Source organism: Eriocheir sinensis, chromosome 15, assembly GCF_024679095.1.
Source record: "Eriocheir sinensis breed Jianghai 21 chromosome 15, ASM2467909v1, whole genome shotgun sequence".
Lineage (NCBI taxonomy): Eukaryota > Metazoa > Arthropoda > Malacostraca > Decapoda > Varunidae > Eriocheir > Eriocheir sinensis.
In genome coordinates, this window is record NC_066523.1 from 15,913,736 (window position 1) to 15,935,139 (window position 21,404).

Below are 21,404 nucleotides of genomic sequence, written 5' to 3' on the forward strand. Positions count from 1 at the left end.
CATTAGCGAACAGAGTTGGGGCTAATGACCTCCAAGCTATGGAGCCCTCCATGATTATGTGTCGCGAAAATAAGCATGGGTGGAGGTATCATTTATGTTGTAGTAGTAGTAGTAGTAGTAGTAGTAGTAGTAGTAGTAGTGGTAATAGCAGTAGTAGTGGTAATAGCACTAGAAGTGGTGGTAGTAATAGTAGTAGTAAGGGTAGTAGTAGTAGTAGTAGTAGTAGTAGTAGTAGTAGTAGTAGTAGCACTGTAGCAGTAATATTATGATTATTAATATTATGATTATGTGTCGGGAAAATAAACATGGGTGGAGGTATCTTTTATGTAGTAGTAGTAGTAGTAGTAGTGATGGTGATAGCAGTAGTAGTAGTAGTAGTAGTAGTAGTAGTAGTAGTAGTAGTAGTAGCAGCAGGTCAGGTCGGCCATCCTATGTCTCAGGGGCACCAGACACTCTGGTCCAAAAGCCACCAACATCTCCAATATGGACTATGAAGCCACAGTGGTGGAGAGTGACATTAGGGTGGGTCGAGAGTGACATGAGTATGGAAGGAAAGTGGGATCTAGACGCAATAGATGATTGGGTGTTATGTATAGATTTAGTGCTAAGTAGTATTAGTGATATGGTTGGATGCCACAGTCATTAGCGAACAGAGTTGGGGCTAATGACCTCCAAGCTATGGAGCCCTCCATGATTATGTGTCGGGAAAATAAACATGGGTGGAGATATCTTTTATGTAGTAGTAGAAAAAAAGTAGTAGTAGTAGTAGTAGTAGTAGTAGTAGTAGTAGTAGTAGTAGTAGTAGTAGTAGTAGTAGTAGTAGTAGTAACAATAATAATATTAATAAAAATGCAAATAATCATAATAATAATAATAATAATAATAATAATAATAATAATAATAATAATAATAATAATAATAATAATAATAATAATAATAATAATAATAATAATAATAATAATAATAATAATAATAATAATGATAAAAATAATAATGACAATAATCATAGAACACTAAAGAAGAATAAATCAACGATGATTGAAAGTTTATTGTTGCAGGTAAACAACGAAGAAGGGAGGAACATGCCATCCCAACCCCCAGGCAGTACATAGTGTGATTATACAACTAAGGATACATGTGGAGGTAGCACCAGGAAACGAAAAAGACACAATGGTAGGAGACAAGTGCTAAAAAAAAGAAAGGCCGTGATGAAGTCGAGGGAGTAGACATAAGGGACTGCACATATGAACTACAATCTCGGGGCAAATGCAGGATACTCACTTAGCACAGCGATGATGATTATGATTAAGTAGAGAAGAAAAATACATGGAAGGTAATTTCCTATCAATATCTAAGTCAATTTTCAGTAACTTTCTCTCTGAAGATTATGGAGTGAACTAAACTTTTTGCGTACTCTCTCTCTCTCTCTCTCTCTCTCTCTCTCTCTCTCTCTCTCTCTCTCTCTCTCTCTCTCTCTCTCTCTCGAGTCAGGTGACATCACTAGCTCAGACACACATCAGCTCTTATAACCGCTGACTCCCTGATGAACCAACTGCCGGGTCCTTTCACAGCTCGTCAGCACACACACACACACACACACACACACACACACACACACCTTTCTCTCTTCAGGGCCATGGGTAGCAGCTCTTTCTGATTCAACTCTCGCTCTCGTAGGCTCGTTCGCTCGCCCTCTACTGTTGTTTGTTTCCCTGTCCATATGCAGCGTCACTCGCTTCTCTATCGCTTCCGCTGGGGTGACAAAGTGTGGACGTAGATAGCATGGTCTTGTACGGCCACAAACTACGTCTCTCTCTCTCTCTCTCTCTCTCTCTCTCTCTCTCTCTCTCTCTCTCTCTCTCTCTCTAAATTGTTGCGATTAAGGCCCGCTTCCGTGTGAGACGATTGTAAGACCATAACGTAAATGAGTCGGAGAAATTATCAGTGTGTGTGGAATGAGCCTTGATTACAATGAATAGGAGAGAGAGAGAGAGAGAGAGAGAGAGAGAGAGAGAGAGAAATTTCCTTAATGGACGCTTTCCACTTCATCGCTTCGCCTGGTAATTACCTTGTCCGTCCTTCCTTGTCTGTCTGTCTGTTTGTGATGGTTGGCGTTATCTTTGACTATCTTTAGAACTATATTTGTAGCCTACGCATTTATTTCCGCATATACTACTACTACTACTACTACTACCACTACTACTACTACTACTGCCACCACTACTACTACTTCTACTACTACTACTACTACTACTACTACTACTACTACTACTACCACTACTACTACTACCACTACTACTACTTCAACTTCTACTGCTACTACTACTACTAAGATTACTACTATTGCTTACTGTTACTGCTACTACTACTGTTATTACAATGAGGATACTAATACTAATGATAGCAATAATAGTGTTAACAACAACAAATAATAATACAATCACCATTTCTCATAATTTCGTTTTACTCACACTGAAATAAACAGAATCAGAGGAAATCATTTAGTTGAGATCCCCCACAAACACTCTGAGACATTCTGCAAGTCCACCATCACGAACGAAGCTTCCGTATCCAGTGCTACCGAGAGACGAGAGACGAAGAAACACTCGTACTGTCGGTTTCTCAGGACGAGGCAGCGAGACGTACTGGGCTGTCTCTGGGCCGCAACAGGTTTTCGGGCAGGTGTTCCATAACGAGCGCCGGGAAGTTGTATTTCCGAGGATTTACCGTATCGTGTTGATGTCCCGGGAGCGGCATAAGTTAATCCGGCTTACCGTTATTCATGGATCGAGGTAATGGACGAGTAAGTAAAGGCTTCGTTAGTGCATTAGGCTAAGCTGCACTACAACAAAGAGCTCGGGAAAGGCAAGCTAATGAAGTGGGCCATAAATTTAAAGGGGTGGCGGCAGGTTGGGTGATGTATAATGTATATCTGCCCACCACGGGATGACTCCATTGCCTCACCTCTCCACGCACGTGCTGAGGTGTGACGAGGGTTGAAGATGAGGGTGTAAGGGTCATTGTAGAGTCTCGACGAACTGATTCGAGTAAACACTAAATTACCTCATAATCGTCTGCCTTCTGTCTGTGTCGGTCGGTCTCTTGCTTGAGGGTGACGCTGAGGGTTGTGAGTGTGTGGTTCTGTGTGATCGACTATATAGGTGAGGGATGTGGTTGTTTGTAGTTGTCTTTTCATAGGGCCGCATTCACAGTCGTTTTGTTTGTTTTGATCGTTACCAATGGCTGTTATCGCCGCTATAGTATTTCAACATAAAACTGGCAGATAGGGTTGTGGCGGCTGCGGGGTTAGCCTAGCCCCGCACCGTGCCACTCTCAACATCTCTCGCATCATCTGCAGCCGCCACTACCCCATAGGCCAGTTTCACATGGAAAACTATAGCGTCGATCGCCGCCATTGGTAACGATCAAAACAAACGAAGTGACTGTGAAAGTAGCCCTTAGTCATCGTTGATTTCATGGAGTTATTGATTATGCATAATCTACAGGGGTTAACATCTCAGTTTAAGTTTTGTCATTGAAAGAAGAAAACACATCGGACATTTGTGCTCGTATTTGCTTTCACGTTTTGCCCCCCTCAGTAAATTGTGCAGTACATGTATTTATTAGCAAACATTAATCAATCTAATAAAATAAAATAAAATCTCATTCGTGTTCCACTTTCGAATGTCCACTTTCGTATCCGACGTCGCGCGCGGCCCGTGTGGTTTCTTTAGTAATCTGGGCCTTCTCGTTTCTACAAATATATATTATAATAATTGTAGTTTTCTTTGCTGCCACGTGTAGAAATATGTAACATTTTCTTATCCAGCTTTCATCGCTCCCTTGAACCAGAAGGTGATTTGCAATGGTGATTAGTACTGTTTGGCTTCACTTTCTTTTCTCTTTTTTTCAGATTTCACCGACAAATTTGTTGCCCGTCTACTAAAGGAGAGAGTAGCAGGTCTTTCTAGGCAGCGGCACGGCTCTGCCAGACGCCTTGCTGACCAGGGGCGCCGAGCCTACATCAGGAAGGACTGCTGAGGTACACAGCGTAACCGTGCCAAGGTATTGTATAGTTATGGACATCATCATTAACCTGAATTGCTGTGTTAATCTTCACACCTAGTAAATAATTACCATTATACACGTATGAAAATAACCTTGTCTTTACCTTTTACTAAGCAGAAATCAGAGAAAAAGTTAATTAGTTTATGAGTTTTGCTCTCTATCTCTAATTCACTGATTTAGATTACCCAAAGTCTGAGAGGAGAAACATCCGGACACGCCCACACCCAGTTGTATTCTTATCTTCACCTTATCACTCGAGTTTGCTCATAAGCGTATCGCATGACCAAACATGTGGGCGTATATCACTCAGCCGAGCCAACGAGGAGGAGGGTGACCTGGGCTAACAGCGGTAGTACGCCACCACGGACCTACACGGCACACGCTCTGCGCATTCAGTCAGAGGCGAGCGCGCGAGGAAGACAGTCCGCCAGTGTTGTCTGAGCTGTGAGGGGGACAGGTGGCTGCTGTGACTGCTGGGGATCGACCGTGCGTGTATCAGTCACTGCTTGGAATATCGACGTGCCACCTGGCGAATAGCACTGCACCCACCAACACTGAGGTGAGCACGGAGGGCGGCGTTGCCCCCCGCGTGTTGTGTATACTCTACGTTCCTGCAAGCCCCGTCTCGCAGGACGGGCTGCACGCCTTTCACTCTCCATGTACAGCAGCACGCCGGAGACAGCAGACGGGCGCCACTTTCTCACTTTCTCCACCTGATGCCTAGCTCTGTTGACCCCCGACGCGAAGGGAAGGAAAGCTCAGAGGACGAAAGCGAGATGCTAGTTGTGGCGGTGGTGGTGGCGGTCGCCTTCCGGAGGAAGGTGGACGATGCGTCGTTGCGTCGCGCACTCTCTCTCTCTCTCTCTCTCTCTCTCTCTCTCTCTCTCTCTCATCCTTTCCCTCTCTCCCACAGTTTCTGGATCGGCCGTGCCCTCGCTACACGTCAGTCCATCGCCAGCCAGTCTTACCTCGCTGTTACTGTTGCTGCTGCTGCTGACGCCCCGAGCCGCCCGCACCATGGGAGACGTGAAGCAGGTCACCCTCCTCGATGTGGCCAAGGTAAGCAGCTGGCTCTCCCTCCCTCCCTCTCACCTGTGTCACCTGTCACACCCATCCCCCCCCCAGACCTGTGCTTCTGCTGGAGAGGGTGATAGGGGTAGAAAGATGGTGATGTTTGTAGTAGTGATGATATCTATGAAGGTACTGGCTGTATTTTCTGCCTTCATTTAAGTTTATCATAAGTTCATTTATATTTGCATTTTTTTTTTAGGTTCTCTATTCATTTAGTTTATCCGTTATCTCCATATTTATTTCTGCTGGAAAGTTCTCGTGTCCACCGAATGTTGTTTCTTATCGGACGGGAAGTGTATCTATCAGTTTCTCTTCCCTTATCGATGTTTCGTTACTGGGTTGCGTGTAGTGTCGGTCGAAGGCAAGGCTGATGGATTGATTGACTGGCAAGATAATCAAGCCCGTGGTATCGTCTTAAATCACTGGGCAGGAAGAAAAAAAATAGTACATAATTATTGACGGACGACTTAAACGTTATGGCGACGCTCATAATATATAATAGCGGTGGTGGTGATGGCAGGGGTGGACTAATGGTTGTGGTAGTGATGGTGGTCCCTCAGGTGATGCAGTTGTTGGGTTAGTCTAGTGGTGGTGAAGGTGGCGGGGATGTAAATGATGGTTGTGTTGGAGCCATGGATGATGATGGTTGAAGTTGTGGTGATGGTAGTTACGGTCAGTTATGGTGTTAACAGTGGTGATAGTGATAGGGTGGCGACAAGGTGTTATAGGGCCAGTCTTACAGCCCAATACAGCAAGTTCGTAAGCTCCCTAACCAAACACAAAATACGACGAAATTAATTGTAGCTCTGGTGTTTGGCGTTGATATAAAAAGGAGGGAATTTTAGAAAAGCACACAGGAAATTTCTTTATTAGTATCTGGTGTTGAGTAGAAATAACGGATCATCGTGGTGGATATGGATTGGTTTGGGCGCTTATAACAGTGACTGGGGTGGACTGTCGAACTGGCCATTAGTGGGGCTGGTCTGATGTGTATTATTAAAGATGGTGATGACAGTGGTGATTCTGTTTATAGTCGTGGGCAGGAGTGACGATCGTGTTAATGGCAATAGCGATAGCCATGATTAGTAATGACTTGGGGTGCTATTTTTTACAGAAATGGCTAGGGTAGTAACGTTGGTGGTAATGACTCGTAATGAAGGAAGGGAGAGAACCATCAATAAGGGGAGAGGGAAGGCAATGGCTGTTACTGACAAGAAAAATGGATCTTCTTTCTTATAATCATGACTTAAGCGATATTTGTACCTGAACGACGTTTATACGAGATTACTTAACACTTGCGAGGTATTAACCATATTGTTTGACTCCCTTCCTAGTTCACTTGACGGATGACTGAAGTTTGTGGAAGACTACATAACGAAAGCATGTCTGGAATCAGTCACAGTCACTCCTAAGGTATTCAATTCAGTCCAAATAACTCCAAAGGGTCGGGAGAAAGGTGACAGGTGACAAATGGGTTGTTTGTGATTAATGGAGACGTGTCAGATTTGTCTTATTCATTGTGAAGGGATTTGCCACTCATTCAATATCATGACGTGACAAATGAATGAAGTTTGTGAGTAATGAACGTATGTTGGTTATTCATTTAGTATTCATTGTAGGTGATTCATGTACCACCACAAGGAGAGAGGAAGTGTATGTATGACGAATTTGACCACACACACACACACACACACACACACACACACACACACACACACACACACACAGACAGACACAGAGAGAGAGAGAGAGAGAGAGAGAGAGGGGAGGAAAGCATAACAGGTGACGAATAATACGACACACACACACACACACACACACACACACACACACACACACACACACACGCAGGTAGGCAGGCAGGCGGATGTAGACTCGGTAACTTCTCCAGCGTGGTTTCATTATCCATCATTTGGGTCAGTAATTCTTGGGGTGTCGCGTCCTCATTCACTTACTGAGAAAGCCGAAACTCTAACTCGCTGAACATAAGCTAGAAGGAACCAGCCAGTGTGTCCATTTGCAGATTTTCTATTTTCTTTTCTCCATCTCTAATGTCCACTTTCTCATTAAGGTTTGTGGTTTTCTCTTCTAAATTGTCTTGAAAAAAAAAAAAAGGCGAAGTCCAGATGTTCTCTTTCCTCTCTTGAATCTTCCCTCCTTTCCTCTCTTGAATCTTCCCTCCTTTCCTCTCTTGAATCTTCCCTCCTTTCCTCTCTTGAATCTTCCCTCCTTTCCTCTCTTGAATCTTCCCTCCTTTCCTCTCTTGAATCTTCCCTCCTTTCCTCTCTTGAATCTTCCCTCCTTCCCTCTCTTGAATCTTCCCTCCTTTCCCCTCTTGAATCTTCCCTCCTTTCCTCCTTTCTTGAATCTTCCCTCCTTTCCTCCTTTCTTGAATCTTCCCTCCTTTCCTCCTTTCTTGAATCTTCCCTCCTTTCCCCTCTTGAATCTTCCCTCCTTTCCCCTCTTGAATCTTCCCTCCTTTCCCCTCTTGAATCTTCCCTCCTTTCCCCTCTTGAATCTTCCCTCCTTTCCCCTCTTGAATCTTCCCTCCTTTCCTCTCTTGAATCTTCCCTCCTTTCCTCTCTTGAATCTTCCCTCCTTTCCCCTCTTGAATCTTCCCTCCTTCCCTCTCTTGAATCTTCCCTCCTTTCCTCTCTTGAATCTTCCCTCCTTCCCTCTCTTGAATCTTCCCTCCTTTCCCCTCTTGAATCTTCCCTCCTTTCCCCTCTTGAATCTTCCCTCCTTTCCTCTCTCTTGAATCTTCCCTCCTTACCTATCTTGAATCTTACCTCCTTTCCCCTTGAATCTTCCTCCTTTCCTCTCTCTTGAATCTTCCTCCTTTCCTCTCTTGAATCTTCCTCCTTTCCTCTTGAATCTTCCCTCCTTTCCTCTCTTGAATCTTCCCTCCTTTCCTCTCTTGAATCTTCCCTCCTTTCCTCTCTTGAATCTTCCCTCCTTTCCTCTCTTGAATCTTCCCTCCTTTCCTCTCTTGAATCTTCCCTCCTTTCCTCTCTTGAATCTTCCCTCCTTTCCTCCCTTGAATCTTCCCTCCTTTCCTCACTTGAATCTTCCCTCCTTTCCTCTCTTGAATCTTCCCTCCTTTCCTCTCTTGAATCTTCCCTCCTTTCCTCTCTTGAATCTTCCCTCCTTTCCTCTCTTGAATCTTCCCTCCTTTCCTCTCTTGAATCTTCCCTCCTTTCCTCCCTTGAATCTTCCCTCCTTTCCTCTCTTGAATCTTCCCTCCTTTCCTCCCTTGAATCTTCCCTCCTTTCCTCTCTTGAATCTTCCTTCCTTTCCTCTCTTGAATCTTCCCTCCTTTCCTCCTTTCTTGAATCTTCCCTCCTTTCCTCTCTTGAATCTTCCCTCCTTTCCTCTCTTGAATCTTCCCTCCTTTCCTCTCTTGAATCTTCCCTCCTTTCCTCCTTTCTTGAATCTTCCCTCCTTTCCTCTCTTGAATCTTCCCTCCTTTCCTCCTTTCTTGAATCTTCCCTCCTTTCCTCCTTTCTTGAATCTTCCCTCCTTTCCTCTCTTGAATCTTCCCTCCTTTCCTCTCTTGAATCTTCCCTCCTTCCCTCTCTTGAATCTTCCCTCCTTTCCTCTCTTGAATCTTCCCTCCTTTCCTCTCTTGAATCTTCCTTCCTTTCCTCTCTTGAATCTTCCCTCCTTTCCTCCTTTCTTGAATCTTCCCTCCTTTCCTCCTTTCTTGAATCTTCCCTCCTTTCCTCTCCTGAATCTTCCCTCCTTTCCTCTCTTGAATCTTCCCACCTTTCCTCTCTTTGAATCTTCCCTCCTTTCCTCTCTTTGAATCTTCCCTCCTTTCCTCTCTTTGAATCTTCCCTCCTTTCCTCCCTTGAATCTTCCCTCCTTTCCTCCCTTGAATCTTCCCTCCTTTCCTCCCTTGAATCTTCCCTCCTTTCCTCTCTTGAATCTTCCCTCCTTTCCTCTCTTGAATCTTCCCTCCTTTCCTCTCTTGAATCTTCCCTCCTTCCCTCTCTTGAATCTTCCCTCCTTTCCCCGAGCCGTCCATTTTTTTTCTTGTGTTCATTCTTTTTCGCAACAGTTTAAATTATTGAGAAAAACCCTGAAAAGTACTTGTTTTTTTTCCCTTATAGTTTCCTCTTCTTTCCTCAAATAATTCCCTGTATCTGCTCGAATGATGTTTTATTTCTTTGAACCTTCTGTAGATTTTTATTTCTTCGCAAGTCTTTTGTATCCACTCGCAAGGGTATTTTTTTTCTCTTTCGTTATAATTTCCTGCTGCTGTCACAAACGCCTGAAGGAGATAGATTTCACCCATTTCTTTCGACGCTTCTTCTAGGGAGTGGCGTGTCCAGGGTACGATTTTTTTTGGGGGGGGGGAAGGAGGGAGGGAGGGGGCCTTGACCTGTTTACCTTACCCAAATAAAAGTGTACACACGCAATACACCGAGGATAACACAGAGAGAGAGAGAGAGAGAGAGAGAGAGAGAGAGAGAGAGAGAGAGAGAGAGAGAGAGAGAGCACACACATTTCTGAGCCGCGAGATCACTTCCCATTGTCACCCTGAAAGACGTCACTCGGGATGAGGTTAATCAATCAATGAAGCGCCGCCACCACCACAAGGTCGGGCAGCCCACCAAAACCTGCCGATTAAAGTAGAGCGATCCATAGTTCCTGCCTCTTGAACACAGCGGAGGCGAGCGCGAGGCCGGGATGAGGGAGGCAGGCAAGGGCGAGGTGCGGTGGGGTGGGGCCTGGCACTGCGGCACTTAGCGAGTCACCGCCACACTGTCTTGTTAATAACCCCCGAGATAGTTGCCTCACACACCTTAAGAGCCGGGGAGAGGCCTGTAACCCGGAGACGGCCCTTAAAACCCTCTCGTGCCTGACCCTGATGAGAATGGCTTCATATCCACGCGACGGAGGACCAAGTCTATAGCAACTTCGGTAGACTTTGGACTTGGGTAAACACGTGAGAGAACAGCTGACTCCGTGGCTTTGGTTCTCGTGGGAATTCAAGGTCATTTACTTAGTTGGGCTTAAAGGAGAGGGAAGTCAGGGTTGCTGGGACTGGTCCGATGAATGTTACGATACGATACTGGTGATAGTGGTGACTCTACTACTACTACTACAACTACACACTCTACATATTAGGTGGTCTTCTTTAACACAGAATAGGAGCAAGTGAAAGGATGCCGCCATATTGACACACCGTAGCAGAGAACAGTTATAGCTTTCCCTGGCTCTAGTCACCACAGGAATTCAAGGTCGCAGCCATTTGTTTGGGCTTAAGGGAAGGGAAGTTAGCATTGCGTTGGTGTGGCTTCACTGCGCTGGATTGAATTATAAAGCTTTGTTCATTGTAATGCTGGTCTATGTCTGCATGTTTTATTGTCAATGATGCATGTGAGCAGAGGTGTGTAGAGAGACTGAAGATGTTGTGTAAGGCGAAGAGGAGAGAGACTGAAGATAATGCGTGTGAGTTGAGGAAGATAGAGAGAAGATTATGCGTGTGACTTGAGGAGGATAGAGACTGAAGATGCATGCCAGTCGGGGAGAGAAGAGAGACTGAAGTATGCACGTGAGTCGGAGGGTAGACTGTAGATAATGCCTGTAAGTCGAGGAGGGTAGACAGTGTGTAGATAATGCCTGTGAGTCGAGGAGGGTAGATAGTATGTAGATAATGCCTGCAAGTCGCGGAGGGTACGTATATAGAGAGATTGAGACTTCAGATGACTGGTGGGATGATATTACGATACAATGAACATTAATTCCATCCACGAGCCGTCGATGACCCGTATTGGCCAAGATCTATAGAAGGATTGGTATTGGCACTCACGCCCCGAGACAGGCTTGAGGCGCGGCACCGAGTACAGTGGTGATGTAATTGAATATACGGTTTGAAAACGATGGAACTCCTCATAGCTTTGGAACGTGACAAGAGAATCATAATGGCAAGTCTTGTATAAGTTCGCGTGCCTCTTAAAAGCTAATCCCAGACCTCTTTTCGAATCCCTGCAGAGGGTAACCGACACGCATTCGAATCCTCTGTTTAGTCTTACTTGGGGGTGACGGAGGAGGATGGGAAAGCTCAGGATAGTGAAGGGAAAGTCCAGCTCCATTTATCTCCCGGGCAACGGATGGTGGTTCACGTCAGACCCTAAAGGCCAAAGATGTAACCCAAGCCCTGAAGCAACGCGGCGGGAAAACTCGGGAAACCAAGAAACCGTAATTCTCACTGACGGGTATTTTTTTCGGGAAACCAAGAAACCGTAATTCTCACTGACGGGTATTTTTCTCTCTCTACAAGTAAGATAAATCCCTGAACGGCCTCGTACTTAGTATTCGGAAAGTCAACGAAGCAGCTCGCAGCCAAAACGTGGGAGGCCCGTGATTCGCGCTCCATCTGATTAGTCTCTCTCTCTCTCTCTCTCTCTCTCTCTCTCTCTCTCTCTCTCTCTAACACGTTACCCAACCGCCTTGTTCTCAGTAATCGGAAAGCGATGTGATCATTTTCATTCCTCTTCATTGCGAAACGTTCTCAAGCTTTGCACGCAACATGACAATTGTGTAATACCGACTCGAACGAATGACCCAACGATTGCACACTTTGTCGCCTTGCCAATACACAAGTTATGTAAATACGAGGCTTTCGGACAGCTCAGTTCAGAGGTTCACGATAAAACACAACAGCTCTCAGGGAAGCAACGTGTAGTGTGCAGACGTGAAGCTGCACTCATTTGTTATTCAGGGACACGGGCGTTGGTAATTCAGTATAGCTAGTCACAACTTCCTGTTCCAGAGCTATTTTTTTGTAGAATTTTCCCGAATTTACATTCTCTCTCTCTCTCTCTCTCTCTCTCTCTCTCTCTCTCTCTCTCTCTCTCTCTCTCTCTCTCTCTCTCTCTCTCTCTCTCTCTCTCTCTCTCTTTCTCTTTCTCTTTCTCTTTCTCTTTTCTCTCTTTTCTCTCTCTCTCTCTCTCTCTCTCTCTCTCTCTCTCTCTCTCTCTCTCTCTCTCTCTCTCTCTCTCTCTCTCTCTCTCTCTCTCTCTCTCTCTCTCTCTCTCTCTCTCTCTCTCTCTCTATCTATCTATTTGTCTATCTGTGGTGACGTCACGCGAGCCACATTATCGCAACAGCAAATTTCAGTCAATGCAATAAATACCTTACGTTCCGGGTGTGAAGGCAATCCACGAGTAAATTGTTTTGACAGCCGTTTAATTACTGTGGAATTGTATGTTACGGCCCATTGTTGCGCGGCCGGATACGGTTTCTTAATAACGAATTTTTGCTTGGGCCATTTCATTGTTCCGAAGCCATCACTTGTTCGAGACCAAAATTGATCTACCTTGAACTTCGCGAGATCTGACGTTGTTTGAAATCCGCTCTAGAAATCATTGTTGTGCCGAGACGCAGAAGACACAAAAAAATGAGCGTTGGACTGATCCTCGACCTTTCTTGTAATGATGTTAATCCGCTTCCGTGTACGAAAATAGAAGATGCAGCGCAAAACATACACACACACACACTCACACACACACACACACACACAGACCGTACAAACACATCTCTTTAATTAAACGAGGCACTCTGGTCCTAGAATTTTGAAAGCGGAAAAGGTAAAATATCCCCTCAACACGAGCATTTAGACCTGAACCCATATTTGCGGGACGATCTAAAAATGCTGATGATTGAAACGGGGCCGCAATACATCATGTTGGTCCAAAATAAATGTTCTGTCCTAAAAGTTAAAAGGAGTAAGTGGTTAATGATACCACCATACGCACAGACTCGCCAGTTATTGCTAGTTGCTCTTTCCCTTGCATGTAAGTTACGAGTGCGTTAACCGAGCCAACCAGAGAGTGTTTGCGCCCGTATCCCTTTTATGCAAATTGTGACATAATGAAATGAAGCCAGCGCAGAAATGAATGCCTACACCCGAATTCCTCTCAATGTAGAATGCGATAGAATAAAATGAAAAATGTACGGAGGAATAATTGGTTTCGTTTGTCACAATGAAAATGCGACAATGAAATGAAAGTATCACAGAAATTGATGCTTGCGCCCGTATCCCTCTTATTGTAGCATGCGACAGAATTAAATGGAAGAGGACTGAATGATCGCACCGTTATGTCACAATGTAGAATGTGACAGTGAAATGAATGGAACGCAGAAATTGATGTTCACACTCTTATCGCTTTTAATATAGAATGCAACGGAATGAAATAAAACCAGCACAGAGCCTACACGTATATCCCTCTTAATGTAGAATGCGATAAAATGGAATGAAGCCTGCACAGAATGATTTGCACCCGTATGTTTCTAAATTAAAGTAGAATGCGATAATTCAGTGTAGCCAGCACAGAAATGGATACCTGCACGCGGGTCCTTCCTTATGTAGAATGCCACAAAATGAAATTAAACTAGCAGAGGAATGACTGTTTGTACCCCTGGCCATGGCTGTCCCCGGGTTAACTGAGGCACCACCACCATCTATCTCCCTGCCGCTGACCCATGCTTCCGGGGAGATACAGACTCACACACACGTGCAGACAGACAAACAGACAGACAGTGAGTGAGTCGGATGTCCCGGCAAGCCTCACGCACCGCTGACTTGCATAATGCCATCGCGTCCCCTCCATCCATGTCGATCTGAACACATGGAGCTGTCAACCCCGCCCCCCACCACTACCACCACCATAATTACCACCACCATCACTACCACCATCATCAATACCACCATCACTATAAACCACCATCACTACCAGCACCATCACTACCACCATCATCACTACCACCATCACTATAAACCACCATCACTACCACCACCATCACTACCACCATCATCACTACTATCATCACTATAAACCACCATCACTTCCACCACCATCACTACCACCACCATCACTACCACCATCACTATCAACCACCATCACTACCACCACGATCACTACCACCATCATCACTACTATCATCACTTCCACCATCACCATCAGTATACCACTACTCCTGTTATAACATGGACCTGTCAACCCCTTCTACCACAACCACCACACCACGTTATCACAACTAAGCTATATCACCATTAATTTTGCAACATGGAGCTCTCAACCCCACCACCAGACCACCACCACCACCACTATACCACCATTCCTATTGCAACAAGGAGCTGACAACCCATCACCATCACCACACCATTACTACCACTACCATCACCATCACTATTCCACCACCCCTATTACAACATGGAGCTGTCAATCCCACCACCACCACCATCACTACCTCCACTATCATCATCACTATTCCACCACCCCTATTACAACATGGAGCTGTCAATCCCACCACCACCACCACCGTCACCACCTACACCATCACCATCACTATACCACCACCCCTATTACATCATGGAGGTGTCAATCCCACCGTCACCACCACCACCACCCATAACTAATACTTTCTTTTCCTCTTATATCACTGTTACTCAACCCACCGCAACCATTTCCATCGTCCCCACAACCACTAACACTCTCCTACGGCTTCCTCTCCCTGTATACTACTACTACTGCCGATGTTGCTTATGTCATCTATAGCTTGCTTTTGATAAGACTCCCAACTATAAGGAACTTTCGATTTGTCTTTCGTAACATAGTTCATCGCCCTCAACCACGTCACAGAATGCGGGCGTCATCTAGCTTAATTATAGAGACAAATATTTATGAAAGTTAACGCAATTTTCAGCTTCTACGACTGTCGAATACCGTCTCCTCACACTATTACTGCTATTTCTATACTTGTACCGCTACGTCCACTGTTCCTTTTACACTCTGTACTGCCTGCTAACTGAACTTCACTCTTTACGACACTAGTTTCTGAAGTACTTGTCTGCTTGTAGGTTGTTTCATTCTTTCTCTCTCACCTCGATATTGTTCCTCGTGATTTACTGGCGTCATCGATTCTTGACCTAACTGATCTTTCTGTAAGCATAAGACGTCACCTCTATCCACGTGTAGTTATCTTTATGTATAGGTTATCTTCCTTGAATTCTTTTTTTTACATGTTCTTTTTATATATTCCCCCTCTGTTAGCCTTTTCTTCCGTTCCGTGTGCTTTAGTTGAGAGTATTTCATCCCCTCTCCTCGCACCCTCAAGTGTCTCCTGTGTGCATGTACTTAAGTGACACTCTCTGTAAACTTTCTGCCCCAAATTCTCCCTTTTCTCGTTATTTCTCGTTATGTTTTCTTTTTTTTTCTTTTTGCGTTTTCTCCTTTGCTTCGTGTGGTTTAGTTGAGAGTACTTCATCCACTCTCACCGTTATCTCAAGTGACTCCTGTGTGACTGTACTTAAGTGACCCTCATAATAAACGACTTGCCCTAAATTCTCTCTTTTCTCGTTACATCCACATCTGTTTTTTGGGGTTTTCTCTTTTGCTTTTTGTGGTTTCGTTCGCTCTCGTCGTTATCTTGAGTGACTCCTGTAAATTATTCTAAATTATCTCTTCCCTCGTTATTTCTTCATTCCACATCTGCCTCTGCGTTCTCCCTAATTACTTCGTGTGTCTGAGTGAGACCTTAATCACTCCTCATCTCTCTAAAAGGGTCGTATTTTAAAACATTTCGTCGGCCAAGTTCACTTATTTGACAAGGCTTTCGTATGAGTTCAGGGCATTTCCAGGAGTAGCGTTATGACCCTGGTGGTGGTTTGACCCTTCCACAGTAGCATGAGCCTAAAGATACACTCATTAGAATCCGAGTGATCCCTTCTTTGACCTGTAGAAATAGTTGATGTGAAAAGCGAAAGTTTCTTATAATATCGGCCTAAGAGTCTCGTGTCAATAATGTGCTTATTTGACAGACCCCTTCTAAACTACCCTAAATTATCTCTTCCTTCGTAATTTATGCATCTCCTTGTGTTTCTGCGCTATCCTTAATTCGTGGGTCTTACTGAAAATACATCAAGTGACTTCTCTGTACCTAGTTGACATCCCCTGTTAACCACCTTCAATTATCCCTTCCTTCGATATTCATGCATCCTACCTCTTTCTCTGTGCTGTCATTGCTTCGTGTGCATTAGTGAAAGTACATCAACTCGCCGCTTCCATCGTCGCGTACAGGGTTCACGTATAGTTATGAACATATGCATAGGCGACACTCCTTGTGAAATACTGTCACCGTGTTGGGAGTCTCTTATTGTGTCCGTCGCTTTTCTCCTTCGCCCTCTCCTTCTGTGGACTCTGTGACTTATGCGCTGAACGTTTGTACTAAGATACGCCCCTTGCACAATATTATCAGTGGCGGGAGTTTGTCGTATCCGTGTCGCCAGCTCAGCCTCCTCCTCCACACACACACACACACACACACACACACAATGTAGGACTCAGTGTAGGAGGTCCCGTGTGTGCTGTGTTGCATGTGCAGGCGTGTGTGTCCCCCTTTGTGCATAATTCTCTATTTCGGCACACAGCTCACGCCCGGCTTACTGGATCAATTCTCTCCCTCTCTCCCTCTCACTCTTGTCTGCCCTACTTCCCGTCTTCCTTTATGCAGTGTAGTCAGTGCGTACGTTGAACCTTGTGTATACGCTGCTTACATACTCATTTTGTTTTAATACTTCGCTCACATACTCATATACAACTGAATTTATCATTATTTTTTTTTCTCGCTGCTCTCCTTTCCCGTTTTCCTTCATGTACTATAGTCGGTAAGAACGTATGTTAGACCTTGTGCATATACGCTGCTTACATGCTCATTTTGTTTTAATACTTCGCTCACATACTCATATACAACTGAATTTATCATTATATTTTTCTCCCTGCTCTCCTTCCCGTTTTCCTTCATGTAAAGTACAGTCGGTAAGAACGTTATACGCTGCTTACATGCTCATTTTGTTTTAATACTTCTGCATACTCATATATAACTGAATTTATTTCCTTCATGTAAAGTACAGTCGGTAAGAACGTGTGTTAAACCCTATGTTCCCTATGCTCTTTACATCAACGTTGCCAGATTGTCGTACTCAGCCTCTTATATTGACCGACATCCGACCCAAAAACTGTCTCGTGGACCCCAATAAGGAGATTCACTTATAATTATCGTTAAAATAGTTAATTCCCGATGTTTCTTGGCAACAGTTAGGCGTCAGAAACCGGTAAATACTATGCTCTTGAGTACGACAATCTGGCAACGGTGCTTTACATGGTCATTCTTTGTTTTAATACTTCGCTAGCTCGCTCATAACAACTGGCTTTATCACCTCCCTATCTCTTCTTTTCCTGGTGCTAATTGTCGCTTTGTTTCCGTCTCTGTGCCTCCGCGTCTGAATGTCTGTCGTGTATATTTGTGTGTAGACAGTCTCTCCTCTGGTCACTATATATGCGTACGATGCTTGTTATGTGTGTGTGTGTGTGTGTGTGTGTGTGTGTTTACGGACCCACATCCAGTATACCTTTCCTTACCCATATCACCTTTATCTCTGTGCCTTTCCTCCAGCGCCCCCCCACCCCACCCCCCACCATTATTTCTCTCTCTCTCTCTCTCTCTCTCTCTCTCTCTCTCTCTCTCTCTCTCTCTCTCTCTCTCTCTCTCTCTCTCTCTCTCTCTCTCTCTCAGCCCTGACCTCACCTGTGTCCTCTCTCCTTGCCCCACCTGACCTTTGCCTCAACCTACAACTCACCTTTACTGCTATTAGCCCTCCTCCTCCTCCTCCTCCTCCTCCTCCTCCTCCATATATCTCTCTTCCGTCACCTGAAGTCTTGTTACCCTGACTTTCTCCTCATATCTCCTCCCCTTTGTCCTTGCTTTTTTTCTCTCCTGTCTTTGTTTACGCCTCCTCCTTCTCCTCCTTTCTCCTTTTCTTTACTTTGATGTCCTTCGTCCTCCTGCTCCTCCACGTTTTTCCTCCCTCCTCCAGGATTCTAGTTTTCCTCTTTGCTTTCTCCTTCATATTCTTCTCCTCCTTGCTTTTCTTTCCTTCGCTTTTCTGCTGTTTCCTCGTTCTGACCCTCCTTTCCTCTCTTCTTAATTCTTCTTTATCTTCTTCCTCCTTGTCCACCCTTATTATCTTCTAGTTCTCCCCTTCGTTTCTTTTGTCTTCTTTTGTTTCTTCTTCTCTTTTGTTATCTCTCCTCTTCTTTATCTGATTTCTCCCTCTCGTTCCTCCTCCTCCTCCTCCTCCTCTTTATCCTTTTCCTCCTTGTCCACTCTTCTTCTCATCTTCTAGTTCTCCCCTTCGCTCCTTATATCTTCTGTTGTTTCTTCTTTTCTTTTGTTATCTCCTCTTCTTTATCTGATTTCTCCTCCTCGTTCCTCCTCCTCCTCCTCCTCCTTCTCCTCTAGTTTCCCATTCGCTTAATCTTTCATATCTCATTTCCCTGGTCCTTCCTTCTCCCCCTTCCTTGTCTCTTCGTTATCATCCTCACCTTGTCCTTCTCCTCCTCCCTCTGTCGTTCCTCTCGTTCGTGTACCTCATGACTTAGGGAACTCTCTGGCTTTATCTTTCATGTCTCCTCCCCCTCTTCTTTCCTTCTTTCTTCTCCCTATTATCTCATCATTATCATCCTCACTTTCTCGTCCTCCTCATCCTCCCACTCTCGCTCCTCTCATTTCTATTCATTATGTAATTATCTCTTTTGCATTATCTTTTATGTCTCCTCGTCTTTGTCCGTCCTTCTTTCGCCTCCCAGTTGCCTCTGTGTTATCATCTTCACCTTCTTCTCCTCCTCCTCTTCGGCGTCCTCCTTCTTCTCTCCTTCCTCTCACTCGTATTCATCTTGTGATTATCTTTTGCTTTCTCTCTCCATGTCTCCTCCTCCTTGTCCATTCCTCTATCTCCTCTGTCTCCTTCGTTATCATCCTCACCTTCTCTTCCTCCTCTTCGTCCTCCTCCTTCTCTCCTTCCTCTCACTCGTATTTATTTTGTGATTATCTTTTGCTTTATCTCTCCATGTCTCCTCCTCCTTGTCCATTCCCTCTATCTCCTCTCTTTTGTCTCCGTTATCATCCTCACCTTCTCTTCCTCCTCTTCGTCCTCCTCCTTTTCTCCTTCCTCTCATTCGTTTTCATCTTGTAGTTATCTCTTTCGCTTTGTCTTCAGTGTCTCTCTCCCTCTTTTCCTTCCTTTTATCTCCCCTCTTTCGTCTCCGTTATCATGCTTTCCTCCTCCTCCTCCTCATTCGTGTTCCTTATGTAGTTGTTCTTTTTGCGGTCTTTTATGTCTCCTCTTTCCTTGTCCTTCCTTCCTTCTTTCCTTTTATCTCCCCTCTTTCGTCTCCGTTATCATGCTTACCTCCTCCTCCTCCTCCTCATTCGTGTTCCTTATGTAGTTATTCTTTTTGCTATCTTTTATGTCTCTTCTTTCCTTTCCCTGATGTCCCTTCGCCATTACCTCCTCCTTCAGCTCCTCCTCCTCCTCCTCCTGCTGCTCATCTCCTCTTCGTGCCGTGCCTGTTGTCTCATCCATGCACCCCCTCCCACCCCCCACCCATGCACCCCCTCCCACCCCCCACCCATGCACCCCCTCCCACCCCCCACCCATGCACCCCCCTCCCACATGTTTCTATCACGCACTGTCTTTATTTACATTCAACGGTCGACCTGTATTTGTATGTAATGGATCACCACCACCACCACCACCACCAATGCCACCTCTACTACCATCACCTCCAACACCACCACCACCACCAATACCACCTCTACTGCCACCATCACCTCCAACACCACCACCACCAATACCACCTCTACTGCCATCACTTCCATCACCATCACCACCATCATCACTGCCACCATCAACTTTCTTATGTTATTCTGTCCATCGCCTTCACTGTTGTCCTTGCAATGATAAGAATATATAACCCAAACAAATACAGAAAGGTGATTGTACACACACACACACACACACACACACGCACACGCACACACACGCACACACACCACTATTTCACAACCGCCACCACCACCAAAATCCCCAACATCACTGCAAGTCCACCATTGTCATCACCAGTCACCCTCAACACCACTACCACCAACCAACACCACTGTCACAACCACCATATGTGCAACTTTTCCCCAACCACACTACTATGCCACCACCTCCACCACCACCGCTACCAGTTCGACTCCACCCTCAACACCACTGTATCATCGTCATCATCATCATCGTCACCACAACCATCACCGCCACTGACCTTTGTCGGAGGGACTTCCCCACCGGATGGTCTTCATTAGTCGACCTCCATTACATCCTCCACGTCCACCTCCTCCTCCAGCCAGACCGTGACGTTCTCCTCCTCCTCCTCCTCCTCCTCCTCCTTCTCTTATCTCCTCTTCTTCCTCTATCGCATCTTCAACTCTACCCTGATTCACTCCTCCCTTTTCATCTTCATCCAGACCGTGAAGTCCTCCTCCTCCTCCTCCTCTTATCTCCTCCTCCTCTTATCTCCTCCTCCTCTTATCTCCTCCTTCTCCTCCATCTCATCTTCAACTCTACCTTGATTGACTCCTCCCTTTTCATCCTCATAAGCATCCCTCTAGCTGTCTTCCTCCTCCTCCTCCTCCTCCTCCTCCCCCTCCTCCTCCTCCTCCTCCATCTCTTCCTCCTCCTCCATCGCATCTTCCCCTTTTCTTCAGCTATATATACCCTGATGCGCTCCTCTCTTTTCATCTTCATAAGCATCACTCTAGCTGTCTTCCTCCTCCTCCTTCTCCCCCTCCTCCTCCTCCACCTCCTCCTCCACCTCCTCCTCCTCCTCCTCCTACTTATCCATCACATCTTCATCCATTCTTTGAGCTAAACCATGATACGCTCCTCTTTCTCCTCCTCTTCCTCTTCTTTCTCCTACTCCTATTCCCTCTCGTCCTACTCTTCCTCTCTCTCGTCCTCCTCATTCCTCTTCTTCCTCCTCCTCATTCCTCTTCCTCCTCCTCCTCCCCACTCTTCGTCCATCACATCCTTCACCTCTTCCAGCTCTACCTAATGTGCTCTTCCTCTTCCTCCTCCCTCTTCCTCCGCCTCCTCCTCTTACTCCTCCTCCTCCTCCTCCTCCATTACCACCAGTACTTCCATCGTAGTCAATAGATAACTTACTGTCAGTGCCACCATTACCACCACCACCACCACCACTACCACCTCTCCAACCTGTCCATCACCACTACCATTATCAGTACTCTCATTACCCTCCCCGCTACCCCTACCATCATCATCACCCACACCCACCACCACCATCACCTCGAACACCACCGTCACCACTGTTTTTCACCACTACCACCATATCCTATAACAACAACAACAACAA

At 45.4% G+C, this 21,404-nt stretch overlaps 1 protein-coding gene across 1 annotated transcript in view; it reads left to right on the plus strand.

Annotated features, from left to right (window-relative positions):
- The first annotated feature begins 3,913 nt into the window (after positions 1–3,913).
- LOC126998956 (EF-hand domain-containing protein D2 homolog) overlaps positions 3,914–21,404 on the plus strand; it is a 36,068-nt gene continuing 18,577 nt past the window's right edge. Inside the window, exons 1-3 of the mRNA XM_050861246.1 lie at positions 3,914–4,065; positions 4,379–4,627; positions 4,982–5,127. Coding sequence (XP_050717203.1) covers positions 5,086–5,127 — 42 coding nt within the window. The 5' untranslated portion in view covers positions 3,914–4,065; positions 4,379–4,627; positions 4,982–5,085. The remainder of the gene's footprint in view (positions 4,066–4,378; positions 4,628–4,981; positions 5,128–21,404) is intronic.